This window comes from Macrotis lagotis, chromosome 7 (genome assembly GCF_037893015.1).
Source record: "Macrotis lagotis isolate mMagLag1 chromosome 7, bilby.v1.9.chrom.fasta, whole genome shotgun sequence".
Lineage (NCBI taxonomy): Eukaryota > Metazoa > Chordata > Mammalia > Peramelemorphia > Peramelidae > Macrotis > Macrotis lagotis.
The window spans coordinates 103,822,956-103,842,449 of NC_133664.1; the positions used below are offsets into that span (position 1 = coordinate 103,822,956).

At 34.6% G+C, this 19,494-nt stretch overlaps 2 protein-coding genes and 1 pseudogene across 2 annotated transcripts in view; 1 reads left to right on the forward strand and 2 right to left on the reverse strand.

The window, feature by feature from the left end:
• The window catches only part of LOC141492811 (olfactory receptor 2A1/2A42-like), an 83,539-nt gene that overhangs the window by 15,328 nt on the left and 48,717 nt on the right, over positions 1-19,494 (reverse strand). The gene's annotated exons all lie outside the window — the stretch shown is intronic.
• LOC141492809 (olfactory receptor 2A5-like) lies at positions 1,982-11,176 on the reverse strand. Its single transcript, XM_074193481.1, has one exon. The coding sequence runs from the start codon at positions 5,897-5,899 to the stop codon at positions 4,967-4,969; it is 933 nt and encodes a 310-aa protein (XP_074049582.1). The 5' UTR covers positions 5,900-11,176; the 3' UTR covers positions 1,982-4,966.
• Positions 9,912-10,492, forward strand: LOC141492810 (large ribosomal subunit protein uL22-like; annotated as a pseudogene).

Below are 19,494 nucleotides of genomic sequence, written 5' to 3' on the forward strand. Positions count from 1 at the left end.
ACTGCAGAGAGTATGCTCAAGAAGAGATATGGAGTTTTGTCTTAAAATATATAAGAGCTTATTCAGGTAGTCTTAAGGTTCAATTAAAGTCCTAAACTTTGACTTCTTAAAATTTTGACATTGATCCTAGAAATTGGTCGTGTTCTGACATATAATGTAGGATTTAGGGTACATTGATCAGACTCTCTGACTTTCTCCTCCAAATGCAAGTACATATTAGAAATAAGGTTTAATTGTCTCTTTTCTTCTTCTGTTCTATTATTTTCTCTCTCCTTATTTCTCTGCTCTTCCTTTTTCTTTCCCCATCTCACTTTGTTCTTTAGCATCCTCATTTACTCCTCCCCAAAACCACTTGAAAATTTCCCAAGTTGTTTATATTTCTTCTCAATCTGTTCTCTTATCTCTCCACTCTTCTTGTTAGTCAATCTCTTTCTACAAGTTAGCCTAACATTTCCTATAAGTAATCTTTTCTCTTCTCCCCCTTTTTTCTTTACATGAAAACTTGTGATTCTAAAATGTATTACCATTCAATTTGAAAAACTGACAAAATAAATTCTTTAAGAAAAATATCGGAAATATAAATATATGTACATATGTCATATGTAAATACCAGGGTGAGTAAAATGAAACTGAGGTAAGCTGAGGTATGTTTTATTTTCTTGGGGGAAGATAATGTTATATTAACAGTGAGACACACACAACTATAATAAAATGCATCACTCTGGTCACTCAGGAAGAACAGGGATCCAGATGATACAAAAAAATTCATTTTTTTAATGAGTTAAAGGAAAAGAAAGGATCAGGGTAGCTGAGAAGTCATTATATTGACTTCTACTGGGAAAAGTAGATTTTCCCTCAGTTCATTGACAATTAAGGAATTTTAATTGCTTTATGGACCTCAACTGTCTCTAGTGATCTTGGCTAGAAAATCAGAACCAACCCAATCAAGATCACTAGTTAGATCTAACCAGCTCTATCTTTACAAGGAGATACAAAGGCAGAGGACTTGTCTTTGGGATGGGGGTCTGGAAAGGGGCAATTTAACCTGTCTTCTGTTGACAGGTTGTTGTTCTTCATTTTTTATACATTGGATTTAAGCAAGGCAGAGTATCGCAAAATTGTCAGTATCATTGTCTTTTCCAGAGTCATTGAAGTGCAGTGGCAAGAAAAAAAATCAAGACTACCACTAATTACCCAGGATACCTTGGCTTCTTTGATGTCTGACCAAATTCTAAGAGTTCAATAACATTAGCTTTAGCTATCCTTCATGATCATTGGAACAAATTATTCTGATGTTCCCATTAACCGGGGGGAAGTCTTCACCTGTTTGACGTAGATGTCACCCAAACTCATGGATAGGTTTGAGGTCCCTCAGTTTTCCTTTCAGTTTTAGCTAGCTTGTCTGGTGAGATGACTTTTCTAGGGTGTGACTGTTATGCATGGTAAAGCTTCTTGGAGCTTTAGCATGGTGAGAGTTTAATGGCAACTAAATACAAAAGTAGATGAGAAACCCTGAAAAAGCTTTGGCAAACCCTCACACCAGAGGGCTTATCAGTCTTATATGTACCATTTATCTGTTTACAGGTAACAAAACAGGGGTCTCAAGTTAATTTATTGGCAAGGAAATTCCCTTAGAGATTTAGGAATGATCATATAATTCAACTTTACCTTTAATTCAGACTAGGAAATATGTTAGAGTGTAGTGAATTCAAGTAGTTCCTAACCATGTTAAAATTGATGCCTTACATCCAGGGCTATCTCTAGTCAGCTTGATTCAGATCTGGGCACTGGATCAGATGACTCTGGAGAAGAAAGTGAGGCTAGTGACATGACACAGCAGCTTTCACTCAAATCGAAATTATGTGCTTGTCATGAAATGACCTCCTTGATGTCATGGTCTTCTTTGAATATGAAGGACAAACATAATATATATGCATATATATGCATATATACATATAAATATAATATACATAATGTTTTGTTTTATATATATTTATTTATAAATGAATATATATATGTGTGTGTGTGTGTGTGTGTGTGTGTGTGTGTGTGAGTGGGTTTATATATTTCTAGGGAACACATAAGAATAGTGTGCATACATAGAGGTACCAAGTGGTTATCAATTCAGAATCATAATCCATAGTTCAGAAAAACCATTCCTGTTCTTCTGTACCATCTATTGAACTAATTAATTTAGTTTCATATCATCCTTTGCTCTCAAAAAGTCCAACCTCTAACTGGAAGAAATAGCAAAAATTATTACCTGCCTGTGCCCTCCCCAAATCCTTTTGTTTCCTGTTGAAGACCATGCGGTATTTGGGAAATTCTTCCAAATTTGCTTTTCTGCCAATGACCTCTATTCCCACACAAACAAGCAGATTTAATGCATACTGTTCATAAGTATTGATATGTCACAGCTGTTCTCACTCATATTTTGGATATATGTTGAATAAGATAATATGACCCAATTGTTTTGTCCTATTCCATATAGGCCACCTACAGAAAGTAATGAAAATATATGACTGACCCCTTTCTTTCATTGTCATTAAAATTTTTCTAAAACCTACCAGGGATGTTTCATAACATTCCATGAAACATAGGATACTATGTCTTTAGATCTAATATTTTTGAAAGTATCATTTCTATCATGTAAGCAATACTATCAAATATGTCATAAAATATTAAAGAATGAAATATTAGAATAAATCTATAATAATGAATTGATATTTTATAAGGCTCCTGAAACACAGAGGTTCATAAATTTGCCTTTCTACTTACCTCCAAATTTCCCAGTCATTCAGGTATTGATACATAATGTATGGTTACCAGAAATTGCCAAATATAGATGCCAGGCTAGATTTGTAACCACAAAAAAAACAATGATTTTTGTATTTCAATAGATTTCCTCTGGAAGTATCATTTCCATTAGCTCATTTTGCAAAGTCCAAAGGAACTCTCAAATTCTATGAGCCAAAATGACATAATTAGATATGAAATCAGGGTTAAATAAAGTTTAGCATACAAATCATATAAGACCTGCAATCTGCACTGCCACAGTAACCATAAGAAGGGCAAGAAATTCAATAAATCTAGGAAATATTTAGGGGGTGAATTAAATGTGAATGTTATAAATATCCAAATGACTCTTGACAAAAAAAAAATGTTACCCATCCCTGTACTAAATCAACATTTGTTCCTTTGAACTCAAGGGAAAGGATTCTAACATATAGAACTTTTGCATTTCAAAAATGCAAGATGTTTCAACATCCAAGCTTGACCTTTATTTCTCCATTCTGTACTTAACATAAGCCTGACAAATCGTTTTTTTTCTTTAATTCTTCTTTTAAAGAAAGATCTGGCTACTTCCCAAATCAATCTAATAAGCACAACTGGGTTTTCACTTCACTTAAACAGAGAAGTCTCAAAATAAAATTTGCACTTATCCTTTAAATTTTCTCAATGATTTGTACCAGGGATATTAAGTGGTTTCTCTTGCCCCATCTCCTGGGTAAACTAAATAAAAAGGAATTGGAATTACTAAACTCCTTTCTATAGTCTTATTCATATATTGTTTTTGTTTTTATTTCATCTTGTAATTATTGGGAAATGTCAAATAACACCTCACAAACATTATAACACTTTAAAAAAAAACTTAACATTTCTGAACAATTTTGTGTCAGAGTCAGAACAAATCCAAGGGAAGAGAACTGGGTTGGAAATCTGGAAGACCCAGGTTTAAATACGGACCTTTGCATTCTAATTTGGCTAAATCATTTCCCCCTAACATTTAATGCACTATGATATATTCTTTGTAAGGATATGAGGCTTACTTTCTAAGAAAGTGACCTCCAAACAAAAATAGCTAGAACTGAAACTCTTATCACCTAAAAATAAAACTGAAAAAGAAACCATATAAACACTCCTACTCTACAGCAGAATAGTTCTGCCTTCATTTAGATCCCTTAAATCTCCATGCTTATAACTATAATTTTGTCATTATAGGTCCAGCTTACTCGGGGAAAGAATGAAGTACATGTGAGGCAACTATCTAGGACATCATGATAAACAAAATTAGGTGTCCTGAATACATCCGTTTCACAACCAGAGGAAACTAAGGGACAATTTGAAGGTTCCCAGATGAAAAGATGCTCATTTTAGAAGACCTTTCCATAAGGTGTTCCATAATTTGTTCCATAATTCTAGTTTTTTTTTTACCCTTGTTGAGTGATTTCCAGGATGGTTTTGAGATGTCTACGAGGAATATGGGAGAAATATATCTTCATAATTCTAAGATTTATAAAATATCTAGCTACGTTGGGGAAGAGGAAGCTGTATGAATTGGATGAGAGCCTGGAAGTGTAAAACTTGCAGATACTTTGAACCACATTTGTGCTGAAATTGTTCTGATACTTAGAAGGTATATAGTAAATTCTGGTTGATTGGGTGTACAGGTACTACTGTTTTTTTTTGTTTTTTACCAATTTATTTAATTTTTCAACTACATGTAAAGATAGTTTGCAAAAATTATTTTTATAAGGTTTTGAGTTCCACATTTTTCCCTTCCTACCTGTGCCTTGAAAGAGAGCAATCTGGTATAGCTTATACATGTATAACTATATACATCATATTTCTGTATTAATCACTTTGTGAAAGAAGAATCAAAACAAAAAAAAAAGAAAAGACATGAAACCTAAAAGAAATTTAAAAAATTAAAAATAGTAAGTTTTGATCTGCATTCCAATTCCATAGTTCCTTCCCTGGATGTGGATGTCATTGTTCATCACAAGTCCTTTAGAACTGTCTTTGATTAAATGTTCTGCTGAGAAGAACAAGCCCATCATAGTTGATCATCCAGTGTTGCTGTTAATGTTCTTCTGGTTCTACAAACAATATTGACAAGAGTTGCATATGGTAAATAATCTCCCTACTTTTCAAATCGACCTAAGATACTCCATCAATTCACAAATCACAGAGAGCTGTCCTTTCCTAGTGCTCTCCTCATAGCACCCTTCACCTCTGAATTCCTCAGGCTGTAGATAAGGGGGTTCAGTGTAGGATTGAAGAGACTATAAAACAGAGAGAGAATTTTCTGCTGTTCTTCAGAGTGACTGCTGTTAGGGGTCATGTACATTACAATGGCACTGCCAAAGAAGAGCCCAACCACACAGAGATGGGAAGAACAGGTGGAAAAGGCTTTCTTTCTCCCCTCCCCAGACTGGATTCGCAAGATGGCACGGAGAATATGGATATAAGAGACCAGGACTAAGAGGAGAGGTCCAACTAGAATAAATACAGAGGCAGTAAAAATCACTAGTTGGTTTAGCATGATGTCTGCACATGCAAGTTTGAGCAAAGACAGGAGTTCACAGAAGAAATGATTGACTTCCTGGGGTCCACAAAAGGGCAACCTTAGGAGGAGAAGCACATGGACAAGGGCCAGCAAGGAACCAAATATCCATGAAGTAATGGCTAAGTTGATACACAGTCTCCAGCTCATGATAATAGTGTACCTGAGTGGGTGACATATTGCCACATAGCGATCATAGGACATCACCACCAAAATAAGACATTCTGTATGCGCAAAGGCCATGTATAAAAAGGTCTGTGTTATACAAGGACCAAATGAGATAGTTCTATTTTTGTTAAGAAAATTTGCCAGCATCTTTGGGACATTGTTGGAAGCATAGGAGATGTCAACAATGGCCAAATGTGAGAGGAAGAAGTACATTGGAGTGTGAAGTCGGAAGTCCAAACAAATGAGGCCTAATATCACTGCATTTCCCAGAATGGTGAGAATATAAAACAGAGAGAAAATAATCAAAAGGAATAGCTGCATCTCGGGTCCAATAGGAAATCCTAGCAGGATGAATTCTGTGACCATTGTTCGATTGTTCTCCATGCCTTTATTACAGAAAGTGCCCCTTTCACAAATAATGTAGAAAAAACAGCTGAGAAATAAACAAAGATAAAGAACAATTATTTAAAAATCATATATTTGATTTAAAGTTCAAATATCAATCTACGTTCCACAAGGCTATTACTGAATGATTAAATCCACTACTTTCTATTTGAATTCCCTCCATGAATTTCAATTTTTACAAACCAGCCACTCACAATGATGTCATTTTTAAACATATCCATTTACTCAGCAATAAGGCAAAAGAACTAATTATAATAACAATAGCATCACTATTCATTATATTAAAGTAATTATAAAAGCATAAATTTAACACAATTTATTCATAAACCTGTCATATTCTCTCATCAATGCATTCAGTTCATACATTTAAAGAAACCTGTCAAGGAAGCCCATGACAGAAAAGTATTCATCTTGCAAGGGTGACTCAGAATACTAGACTGCAGGATTTGATGTTATTCTTTCTTTTTGTTGTTGTTTTTGTAAGACAATGGGATTAAGTGACTTGCTCAAGGTCACACAACTAAGTTGTAGTAAATGTCTGAGGTCATATTTGAAGTCAGGTCCTTCCGACTTCAGGATCAGTACTCTATACACTGCACCACCAAGCTGCCCTGAAATGTGATTAATTATTTCAATCATGCAATCATTCATTCTTTTATCAGGAACAGCTGTAGCATTTGAAGCCTTACTTTTATTATATGCTTATTTCTTGGTCCTCATTACTAGCCATTTGGGCACATCTTCATTTCTCAGCTGCCCATTTGAAAACACATTACATTTACAACCTTAAAAATTCTAAATTCTAAAAATTCTAAAACTTAGTCTGAATTTAAGTTTGTTTTAAATTAAAGAAGTTAGAAAACTGTTAAGGGCAGCAGGCTGACTCTCCTTGAACTAGAGTTAAACAATTCCAATTACCTAGTTATCCATTCATCACTATGCTGGTTTAATGATCAGATTGTAACAGGCCAAGCTCACAGTAGAACAGTTTTGTTTGGCTCACTGTGCAAGGCAAATCTGTTTGTCATCAGAGTTTCACTCTCCAGAATTCCATATCATCACATTAGAAATCAGCACCTTCCTATATTGTAAAACAGAGGCATAACCTGTTTTTCTTTCTCAAACCAAATTTTGTTGTTGAGTAATTTCAGTTGTCTACCTCTTCATGACCCCATTTTTTTTTTTGGCAAAAATCTGTCATTTGTCATTTTCTTCTCCATCTCATTTTATAGATAAGGCAAACAGAATTAACTGACTTGCCCAGTCTGAGGTCACATTTGAACTCAGGGAGTTGACTCTTCCTGACTTCAGCCTCAGCACTTTGCCACCTTCTCAAACAAGAAGGAGACAACAAAGAATAACAGGCACATATGAGAAGTTTCATTTCTTTTCATTTATAAGTGGTGCTAAAAGGCAATAGTTGGAACAGAAGCTTTCTTACAATTCTCTTAGACTACAAGTTTCTTCAAAAAGGTTTAGCAAAGTTACTTTTGATCCTCTGATCAGTCTTTCTCTCTGGCCAGATTGTATGCTTTCCATTTACCCTCCCAAGCAGAATTAACCCCCTTGGTCAACTTATTTTCAGTAATTAAATCTGACTCCTGGTACTCAGTTACTCTTCTTTCACTTAGGAGGTTAAAAACTCGTGGAAACCAACAATCCAAAAGACAAAACAAGAAAATTAAATTTTATTTAATATACAAGCTCTAAATAGATATATTATTTTTCAAGTTTTACCTTCTTAAATCATCAAGTAAATTGAAATGAACTGAGGGACATAAAGCCTTGAATTTCCAGCCATTAATTAACTCTAAAATTGATTCTTTTTCATCTTTTGTTCCTGAAAATTATTTACTCATATTCCTATATCCTAATAAATAAAAGTCATTTCTCTGTAACTTTCACCAAACTATTCACACAAATATAATATATTACTCTATATCCTTTAAAAGATGGTTGAAGACTATAATTATGCCACCATTCATTTTCATTTCCAAGTTGTTCAATTACATGTTGACACCTATATTTCTTTAAATACATTTTATACTTTAAGCCCTAAACTTTTCTATAATATAAGATCATCTGAGACTTTTAAAGTGTATTATTTTGAATATTAGCTAACCTCTATGTAAGACTCTGAAGTTTTCAAGACTATTTACATAATTATCTTATGTAAATGGTGTGATATAATAGAAAGAGTGCTAGATGTGGGGTCAGAGGATTTGAGTTTGAATATAAGCTCTGACATTGAACTCTGTGACACTGATCATGTTTATTCCTCTATAAAATGAAGGAATTGAACTCAATGATTTCTGATTTCCTAAGTCTGATCTTATGTTCTCATGATCTATGAGACTCACTTTGTAACTTCATAGGAAAGACAAGTTTCAGATCCATAGAAGCTTTGCCTGCTATCCACAGAGATCTGAGACTACGTGGGAACAAAAACATCCTACTTGGAAACTGAAGACTGATTTCTAACCCAACCTCCCCTTGACCCCATTCCTATCTATCAGGTTTCTTCACTATACTTCTCAACATATTGCTCTTCAAATTTTTATTATTCTGATTTAAGTCACAGGCAAAGGGAAAAAAGGCAAAACTTTCCCTAATATCTTCTCTCATACCCTTATTCCCCAAGTCAATTCAATCCAGTCTCTCCACTGTTCCAATCCATCCCTGTCTAAACTAATGTTAGGCCTTACTTCTGTGCTCCCTGGAAACCAATCTCTGCTCTTGATAGACTTTCCTATATTCTTGATTTATGGCTTAAAGTTTCCTTCTATCCTAAGGTACAAACTTAATTCTAAAAATCTTCTAAGAATATTACATTCTTCGGAACCCACTCTGATATGAGATTCTTTCTCCCAATCTTCCTAACTTTAGGAACAACAAAGAATGGTTGTCATGATACCTTACTCTTCTTCACTGCCACATCTAGGCCATTGCTGTTCTGTCATTAACAGTCTTTGTCTTTAGTTCATGTCATCAAATTATATTACCCTTCTCCCATCATTGTAGTTCTCTATCAAAGTCTAAAATACTCTTTTTTATTTATATTATAACCATTTAGTTGAATATTTATTGATTTCCCACAATCTTTCTTATATATATTGGTTCATTATTTAATTCTCCAAATTAACTATTCTTATGTTTCTCTTCAATTCATACTGAACCTGCGATTTTTAGCAAGTGACTTTACCTCCCACTTTCCTAAAAGGACTGAGACAATTCCAAGAGATTTCGCTCAACTCTTCTCCTGACCAGAAGATTTCTCTAAGTTGTCATGCATCTCCTCCTCTTTACTTCCTTTCTTTGGAAGGTTCTAAAGATCAAAACTATGTGGGTCATTGTTCCCATTCCTCACTCTTCTGCCTATAAATCTTTCCCACTTTGCTGAATATCTTCAAACTAGCTCTGTTACTTCCTTCTCATTTTTCTGATGAACAAAAACAATCTCTTCTATCCTCTGGTGTTCTTCTCTTTGCTACATTTCAGAGAAAGTCAAGGTATAGTTCCTACCTTTTCTTCTTCACCACTCAATGACTTCTCAATACTGCGAAAATTTTATTTCCATCCTTACTACTCTATTGAGTCAAGTCAAATAGAATTAATTAAATAACTAATATTTACCAGACTTTTTCCTACCTCTGATGATATAAAGAATGGCAAAAGATAGTCTCTGGTCTAAAAGAGTGTAAGGAATAAAACTGCATTCAAGTAACCATGTACAAACAAAATATATGCTGGATAAATTGGGTGGTGGGGTGGTAATCTCAAATGTAAGGAGACCTAGGAAAGATTTCTTGAATCTTAACTAGTGCTTAAGAGAAGCCATAGAAAGTAGGAGGCAGCTCTTCCCTTGAGCCATCCTAGGTAATCATTTAAAATGGTGAGGTATTCTCTTGATACAGAGAACCCCACAAAATCTTGCAAGTAAAGGGGTTCAAATCTCTGGGTCCACTTCAAGAACACCTGTGGAACAGCTCAAGCCATCAAGGGCATGCATGCACATTCAAAAAACTACCAAGTATTTGAAAGATGTCACATTGAAGAAACAATGTGTTCCATTCCATCGATATAATGGTGGCGTTGGCAGGTGTGCCCAGGCTAAGCAGTGGGGTTGGACACAGGGTCGTTGGCCAAAAAAGAGTGCTGAGTTCTTGCTGAATATGCTTAAAAATGCAGAGAGCAACGCTGAATTAAAGGGTTTGGATGTGGATTCTCTTGTCATTGAGCATATCCAGGTTAATAAGGCTCCCAAAATGAGACGGCGTACTTACAGGGCTCATGGTTGAATCAACCCATACATGAGTTCTCCTTACCATATTGAGATGATACTTACTGAAAAGGAACAAATTGTTCCTAAACCAGAAGAGGAAGTTGCTCATAATAAAAAGATATCCCAGAAGAAACTGAAGAAACAAAAGCTTATGGCACGAGAGTAAATATGACATTAGAGTGCAAATAAAAGTGAAATGAAAAAATTTGTATGAAAAAAAAAGAAAGTAGGAGGAAGAGATGATGAGAGAGTTACAGGTATAGAGGACAATTAGTGAAAAAGTTTGGAATGAGGAGATTGGAAAAGACTTTTTTGCTAGTCGAGGTTTGAGGAAAGAAACCTGGGAAGCTGGGAGGTATAGATAATTAAAGTTAGTAACAGAGGAAGAAAGAACAGCCAGTAAGGTAGCTTGGAGTCAGGAGATGAAGTGTACGGAACAGAAAAGAGGTCAGAGTCATTGGATTGCAGAATATGTGAAGGGAAATGATGGAAGGGAAAAAACTGGAAATATGGAAGAAGCAAGGCTTTGAAAGACTGAAATCTGGATGGAGGATTTTATTGTTGATTCTGAATATAGAAAAGAATCACTGGAGTTTATTCAATGGGGAAGAGGCATTATATGATCAGACCTGTATTTTTAGGAAGATCAGTTTGACAGCTCAGTGGAGAATAGATTGCATACCAAGAAACTTGAAGCAGGCTATTTAAATAGTCCAGGCATGAGGTAATAAGGGGCTACATCAAAGTGTTTGCAGTGTCAGAGGAGAAATTGGGGCTTTTAGTAAGGATATTTCTAAATTTTTTTCTCTCAAAGGTCATTGTTAAACACCTTTCTATTCTTTCATTTAAAAATTTTAATTTTTATTTAAGGCAATGGGAGTTAAGTGACTTGCCCAAGTTCACATAACTAGGCCATTATTAAGTATCTGAGGCCAGATTTGAACTCAGGTCCTCCTGACTCTAGGGCCAGTGCTCTATCCATTGCACCTCCTAGATGCCCCCCCACACACACCTTTCTATTCTTTATATACTTATTTTTTCCCACCTTGTATCCTGGAAAACTGTATTTTCCTCATTCTCATACCTCTAACTGAATCTTCTGTTTCATTCATTTTTGTCCATTAACATAGGCATTCCTCTTATGTTCTTCAAGTCAATTCAAAACATTGAGAATTTATTAAATATGGGCAAATCACTGTGCTAAGTCTTAGGTGATTTGAAGACAAAATCAAAGCAAATTGTTCCCTCAAGTAGTTTGCTGAAGAGATATGTTACATAAAAACTGGAAGAGGACAAAAGCACTAAGAATCAGGAATATCAAGTGAGGTTCCCTATCTGAGATAATACATGAACCGAATCCTGTAAACAGTTCAAGTATAGGTAGAGATCAAGGAAGTGTCCTTTCCAGGCATAAGAGATAGTCAATTCAAGAGCATGGAGGTGGGAGAAAATGGAAGTAAATCAAATCTGCTAGTACAGATTGTACTCATTGGCAAGGTAAAGGGAAGTAACATATAATAGCTTATCTGAAAAGAGAGGTTAGGCTTCGATTTCAAATTTCAAATGAATTTAAATAAATAAAATCCTCTCTAAATGTATCCTGTGCCTCAAAGATTTCATCCATTTTCACTGCTTTACCTATCAACTCAATGCAAATGATGCCCAAATCTTCATTTCCAACTTGGACCTTTTATCACAAGCTCCAGGCTCTGAATTCTATCTGACTTTGAGATATCTTTGTTGATATAACACACTAGCATAGCAAGTTCATAATGTCTTATACTGTACTGATATTATTTCCAACAAATTCCGCTTTTTTATTTTTTAAAATGGTACTATTTACTCATGTTTCATCATGAACTCTTCCTTCTTTTTTTGTAAAACTTTCCATTTCAGTTGCCAAGACTGGAAATTTCAACTATAAATTTTAACATACTTCACCAACACAAACAAAGAACAAATTATGAAAAATTGTTTCCACAATTTTGGGTGGATGCATTCTGAAAACAGATGTATTCTCCTTTTTGAAGACACTTTTCTCACTTTCTGGTTTGAACTTCATATTCATTTGCCTTTCTTTTCCTGTTTTCCTGTGAAATTTTTCACTTGTTAGCTAACTTTGCAAAAACTCAGATGTTAAAGAAATCACAAGCAACAAAACCATGAATATTTGTTTGTGATATTTAACTGTTAAGCCCCCATGCTTCTAAAAGTCTGTCTACCTGTCTCTTGGATTATGGACATTAGAGATTATATAACCCAATGCTGCAATTTTAAAATGAGGGAATTAAGATCTAGAGAAAGTAAATTCCTTTCCAGCTAGTAAGTTATAAGACTAAGATTCAAGCCAACATCTTCTGAGCCCAAGACTAGAACTTACTGAGGCAGCTAGGTGGCACAGTTGATAGAACACTAACCCTGGAGTCAGAGTATGTGAGTTCAAATCCAATCTCAGACACTTAATAATTGCCTAGCTGTTGACCTTGGACAAGTCACTTAACCCAATTGCCTTAAATATATTAAAAGTAAATTGAAAAAAAGATAGACTAGCATTTATTTCTTTATATTACAGTTACAGAAGGGGTCACACTTTCTTTTGGCTATTGTCTTATAGAAGCTACTTTGGCAATGTAGAAGAGGTAAGCAGTCATTACTAGAAGCAACTCAGGAAAGATCATCTCCTAGCATGGGGGAATATATACTTACAATGGTTGTGTTGAGGCTTAATTTCAAAATTAGATCTATACCTACATAGGGAGAGATAAAGTATTTTAAGAAGGGTCTGAAAATTCTCCACACTCTGGCAATTTCTATAGGAATTTCTATATTCTTGAAATGGAATCGATCCCAACTTGAAGGAGGCTGAGGAGAAGTACTCCCGAAAATCTCTAAACTAAAAGACATAAGTAAATATTTGATTCTTTATCAACCCTAATCCTCCTCATCTTCAGGTACTTCTGAGACTTCTATTGAGGAGGAGAATCCAAAGGAAATCACATTCATCTACCTCCTCCCTTTAGAGGAAAAAAAATGTCAATCTGTCTCTATGGGGTCCTGAGGGAGAAGATCTGGAGCAGGTGGCATACAACAGAAACTCAAATGATAACAAGTAGTACTCCTGGGACCATATCCCAAATTGTTTTTCCTGAGTATATTGGACTTATTATAGTTCTATGAATACAGGCACTATGTCAGATACCTAAACTTAACCAACTCTACCACCCAGCAAATAGGTTATTTGGGAGCTGAGGGAGGTAGAACTCATCTATCAATGCTACTTGATGAATTTGATATTAAAAAACCTACAGATTATATTTTATTTCTCAACACTGACTGTCCCCGCTCTCATCCCCACTTGGTAGAAGTTGATAGATGAAAGTTGATAGATGAAAGAATCTGGTTCCTTTTGCCAGAAAATCACTCCAAATTCTGCATCTCAGAGATAGGGGACAGGATCCAAAGGTTGTGAGGAGTGTTTCAGAATAAGTATAGTGGATTTTTGAAAGAAGAAAGAAGAAGCAGGGAATTTCAAAAAATTGTTAGATTCAAATTCTTAGAGAATTTGTTAGGGGGGCCACAATGAGGAAAGTGTGCCTTTGAAAATGCTCCCTGTATTTTCAGTTAGGGAAAACCAAATTTTCTTTATTAGTAAAAGATATAACCCTATAAAAATAGATTTTTTTTCTGAGTGACAAATACTGACCTCTCTTCTGTTAAATAATACAAGTTGGATTTTACAATATGTCTCAGGAAATATCAAGACTATATGTGCAGATATAATGTGCTTTAAACTTACTCTGAAATTTAGAAATCCTTTTATATCTGGATGTAGACATGGCAAGGGGTTATTTTTATAAAAATATCAAAGTTTAAAGGCTAGAAGAGGTCCAGATTTTACATCTAGCTCTGCCATTAGGCTGGAATATTATTTTGATGTGGTTCTTTATGTTCTCTTAACTCCTGATTTGTCACTTGTATTACTATTTCAATGTTTTATTTACAGTTTTCACTTTGATGTAACTATCACTTGCCATTGATTCTATCCCCTGCATTAAACTCTCCCTTGTCCCAAAAATTACAGTCAATCATCATGTGGAAGAAGAGCTTAAATGAACTCACCCAGATTCATACATCTAGAAAGTATCTGAGGCAGAATTTGAATTCTGGTCTTCTTCATTCCCTTTCCAGGTTCTGAATCTATTACATTACCTAGATGGTAATGTTATCACCATCATTAAATGCTAATCCCAATCCATTTCCCAAGAAAAGGCAAAAATAGTTTCTGTTCTCAATGAGCTTACATACTAATTGAGCAAGCTATACACCTTTGTATATTGCACATGTATATTTATGTCTGCATTGTGTGCTGTAGATGCACAAATGCTTGCTGTGTGTATAATATGGGGAGGGAAGCTAGGTGGAAGAAGGTGGACAAAGCCAAACTGTACATAGACTTAAAGACAGGAAAATAACTTGCAAAATTTGCCAATTGTACCATCTTAGCCAGAAAAATCCAATGTCATCAGCTGGGGACCTAAAGTCACAAAGACACATCTTCTTGGGTTCAAATCTGGCTTCAGACTCTTTTTTAGCTGTGTGACTCTGGCTAAGTTACTTAATCTTATTTTTCTTAGTTCCTCATCTGTAAAATGAGTTAGAAAATGAAATGGCAAGCCTCTCCAGTGTTTCTGCCTAGAAAACACCAAATAGGGTCCTGAAGAATCAGACATGACTGAAATGATTCTACAACAACAATAGCAGCAGTAGCAGCAGCAAACTAAATATTTATACATTATGTAGATACAAATATAAATGCATGTGCATACATATACATCCATGCACATGTATATACTTAGATATGGACATTTACACATATATCAGAACTTACAAAATAAATACAGATCTGATGGAAAGTAAGACAGTTGATAGTAATTGGGATTTGGGAGGGAAGAGATAAGATTTCCTAGAGTAGAGGTCTCTTAAAATGAGCCTTATAGAAAGTTTAGGATTACAGGAGTGAGAATCTGGGAGGGAAATCGGGAAACAATCAATGCAAAGGCATATAGATAAGAAATGGAGTATTATGGGCAAAGAACATAAGTCAAAAATCAAAAAGGTCAGTATGGCTTGACCATAATGTAATATGAAAAGCAAAAAAATTCAGCAATGTTGTAATGAGTTTGAAATGTCTAACAAAAGTCTTTAAATTTTATCTAAGAGGTAGTAAGGAACCTGGGGAATTATTTAAGGGGGAAGAGGGATTACACCTATGGTTTAGGAAGATCACTTTGGTAACTGGACAGAGAGTAGATTGAATGGGGGGGGTGGAAATGAAGTAGGGATATGAACTGGAAGGATAATGTAATATAATTCAGGTTAGAGATAATGAGACTCAAGTTATGAGAATAATCATATAAGTAATTATAAGGGACCTTATGTGAGGGATGATGTAGGGGAATATGGTTGTGCGTGTGTATGTGCACAAGTCTATATGTGTGTGTGTAATTGTATATAAATGTGTAAAAGATTTGGCAGCTGATTAGACATATGAAGTATTCAAAAAAGAAGAGTCAAGGATGGCAATGCGACTACCTGCTGAACATTCCATATCCTCACTCACAATGTCCTCTCCTTTCCCATCACTCTTCTCAGTACACCTTTAGTGAAGGGTTGAAGAGACTGTAGAAAGAATTTTCTATTCTTCCTCCAGGTGACTGAAGTGGGAAATCACATACATGGCAAAAACCATACAAAGGTGGAAAGAGAATGTAGAGCATTATATATAGAGGGAAAAAAGAGGTGTTTAGTTTGTTTGACATTTTCAAACATTATTTGAAGCATAAGAAATATCTACAATGATCAGATTTGAGAGGAAAAAAAACACATGGGCATGTGGAATTGGGTGTAAAGATGAGTTCAAGAATTCTCTTATTCCCTAACAGAGTGAGCACTTAAAGCAGTAGAAAGCTACTATAGACAAATCGCATAAAAATTGGACAGAGAGCAGATTGGAGGGAGGAGAGATGAAGTAGGGCTATCAACTGGAAGAATAATGTAATAATTCAAGTTAGAGATGATGAGACCCATAAAAAGAAATCCCATAAAAAAATTAGGTTTCTTATCTACCACAGTATTTATAACAGTACTTTTTTGTGGTAGCAAAGAATTGAAAACAAAGTCACTGACTGAGGAGGCTAAACAAATTGTTGATTTGAACATAATGGAATATTATCTTCATTCAAGAAAGAAATAATATGGTAAATCCAGAAAAGCTTGAGAAGATTTATATAACTGATATGAGGTAAAGTAAACCAAGTCATGAAAATAATAAATACAATGAATTCAACAATGGGAATTGAAAGAATAGTCACAGATTAATTGAAAATTAATGTTTTGAAATTATTTTTAAGAGTTTGTCTATGAAGAATTATAAGAAGATAATCCCAGCCATTCCTTTGCAGAGGTAAAGGTAAATCAAAGAAGACAATAAAGGACAACATAGGTACCCCTGAAGAAATAGTTTTATTTCTTCATGGCTCTAGATGGCATCAAGGAACAATAAGATGAAAAGAGAGTATTCAGCCCTCTTTCAGTGAGCTTTCAATTTATGATAGTCTCCCAGATAAATGTCATTGTTCCAGGGTGAAGAAGAGTGGTCATAAGGGAGAAAGGGCTCTGCTAGTGTAAGGAACAAGAAATAAGCTCCAAAAAGATAACCGTGTGACTCTGAGATCAAAAGGAGAGTAGTGCCTCAGTTCTAACCTATAGTCCTACACATAAGCCTTCAATGGAATAAATAAGACCAAGAAAAAGGAGAAGCTAGCAGTCCACTCACTCTGAACATATAGAAACTTCCTATGAGCAAACAATGATTGAATCCAGCATTAGACTATACAAGTTCAACCACATATAAGCCAATGAACCTAATTTGAGTCAGGAACTTCCAGAGTATTTATATACTAGGAGGGTAATGAACACACCTTTCCTTAAATCACATCATTTTGAAAGCACTGAAAATTTACATGCTTCTGGACTAAGTTGTGAGGGCAGCTAAACATAAAAATATAGAACCTCTGACAGGTTATTCATCACCTCACAGAAAGTGAGCTAAACCCAATACTATCATAAGCCAAAAGAAGAAAAGAAAAGAAAAGTGAAATGAAATGAAAAGAGAAGAAAAGAAAGAAAAGGAGAAAAGGAAAGAAAAGGAGAAAAGAAAAGAAAGAGAAAAAACCCAAAGCTCCAGACCAAAAAAAAGTTACTATGATGAAAGGGAAATTTGAGGCACAAATAAAGAAAAGAACGACTTGAAAATATCTACAAACAAAGCCTCAAAGAAAAATTCAAATTGGACCAATGTCTTACAAGAGAATTCCTGGAAGAATTAAAGAAGAATTAAAAAAAAAATAAGAGGAGTAAAGAAAAAAGAGAGGAAAGATGAGAGCTATGCAAGGAAATTATAAAATAAAGAAGTGATAGTTTGCTAGAAGTGGTTAAGAAAAATTTGCTAACCCTAACAGCAACATGGGGGCAATTGATCAAACTTGATGGACTCGCTCATTCCATCAGTGCAACAATCAGGAATAATTTGGGGCTCTCTGCAATGGAGAATACCATCTGTATCCAGAGAAAGAACTGTGGAGTTTGAACAAAGACCAAGGATTATTACCTTAAATTTCGAAAAAAAACTGATGTCTTATTGTCTGATCTTGCTATCTCTTATACTTTATGTTTTTTCCTTAAGGATATGATTTCACTCTCATCACACTCAATTTGGATCAATGTATACCATGGAAACAATGTAAAAACTGACAAATTGCCTTCTATGGGGGGGTGGGGGGAGGGAAGTGATATTAGGTAGGGGAAAAATTGTAAAACTCAAAGTAAATAAAATCTTCAATTTAAAAATACTTGCTAAAGAAAAATAATTCCGCAGAAATTGGAATGGACCAAATGGAAGCTAATGACTCCATGAGATGTTTAAAAAAAGTAATATAAATTTTTAAAAATTAAAAATGGAAGAAAATATAGAATAATTCATAGAGGAATCAACAGAACTGGAAAAATAAATTAAGGAGAAATAGTTTGAGAATCATTTAATTACCTGAAAACTATGAACAAAAAAAAATAACCTAGATGCCATATTTCAAGAAAATAGAAAGAAAAACTATCCAGGTAGCTTAGGAAAAAAAAGAAAGTAGAAATTGAAATTGAAAAATTCTACTTCCTGAAAAAATTCAAAATGAAAATTTCCAGGAATAATAGTCTTACCCTAGAATACCTAGATCGAGGAGAAAAATCTTGCAAGTGGACAGAAAGAATTCAAATACTGTGGTGCCACAATGAGGATCATATTGAATTTAGGAGTTATAATGAAGATTTGGAAGAAGAAGACTTGGAATATTATAGTTAGAAAGGATATGAGATTACAACAAATAGTAACCTACTCATGAAAACTGAGTATAATCCTAAAGGGGAGAGAAATGAATATTTAATGAACTAGAGGCTTTCAAGTCTTCCTATTGAAAAGACTAGAAATGGATAGAAAATTGAAATTGAAATACAAGACTTAAGAGAAGCATATAAAGGTAAACAATGAGAAATCATAAGTAACTAAACAAGGTTAAAATTTTTATATTCTTATAAAGGAAGCTGATACATAGAATCTTCAAAAACTTTCTCATTAATTGGAGTTTTAAAGGAAATCTACTTAGAGGAGTTGGGTGTGATTCTATTATTCTAGGACAATCTCCAAAGAAGAATGGAAGGGAAAGACAGAAAGATGCATTAGGTAAGGGAGAAAGGGAGAAAAAGACAAGAAAAAATAACCCATACCTAAATGGGGCATTCAAACAAGAGTTTATACAAAGGAGAGAGAGAGAGGAGACAGAAAAAGAGAGAGAGAGAGAGAAAGAGATAGAGACAGAGACAGACAGAGACAGAGACAGAGACAGAGACAGAGACAGAGACAGACTGATTTTTTTCCCCTACACTAGGGTCCTAATGTAGGTCTGCAATTGAAACAGTTACGGAACGAATACATCCTAACTATTTTTTGATCCTTTTTTCTATGCTCTACCTTGTAATAAATCATAGCACTATCTTGTATTTGTACTTTATATTTACAAAAATCCAAACAATTGTTTAAAGTTAACAATATTCTTTTTTTTCTGAAATGAATAGTTAAATTCATCAAAACATGAAAGTTGTTTTAGTCAAAGGCATTTAAACACTGTTGAAGTATGTTGGTTTCTTATATAACTGTCTCTTCCTTCAAGGTTCAGCTCGGGTG

Bases quoted from the DNA above. Each gene is read 5' to 3' on its own strand.
- LOC141492809 (XM_074193481.1), bottom strand. From the start codon at position 5,899: ATGGAGAACAATCGAACAATGGTCACAGAATTCATCCTGCTAGGATTT.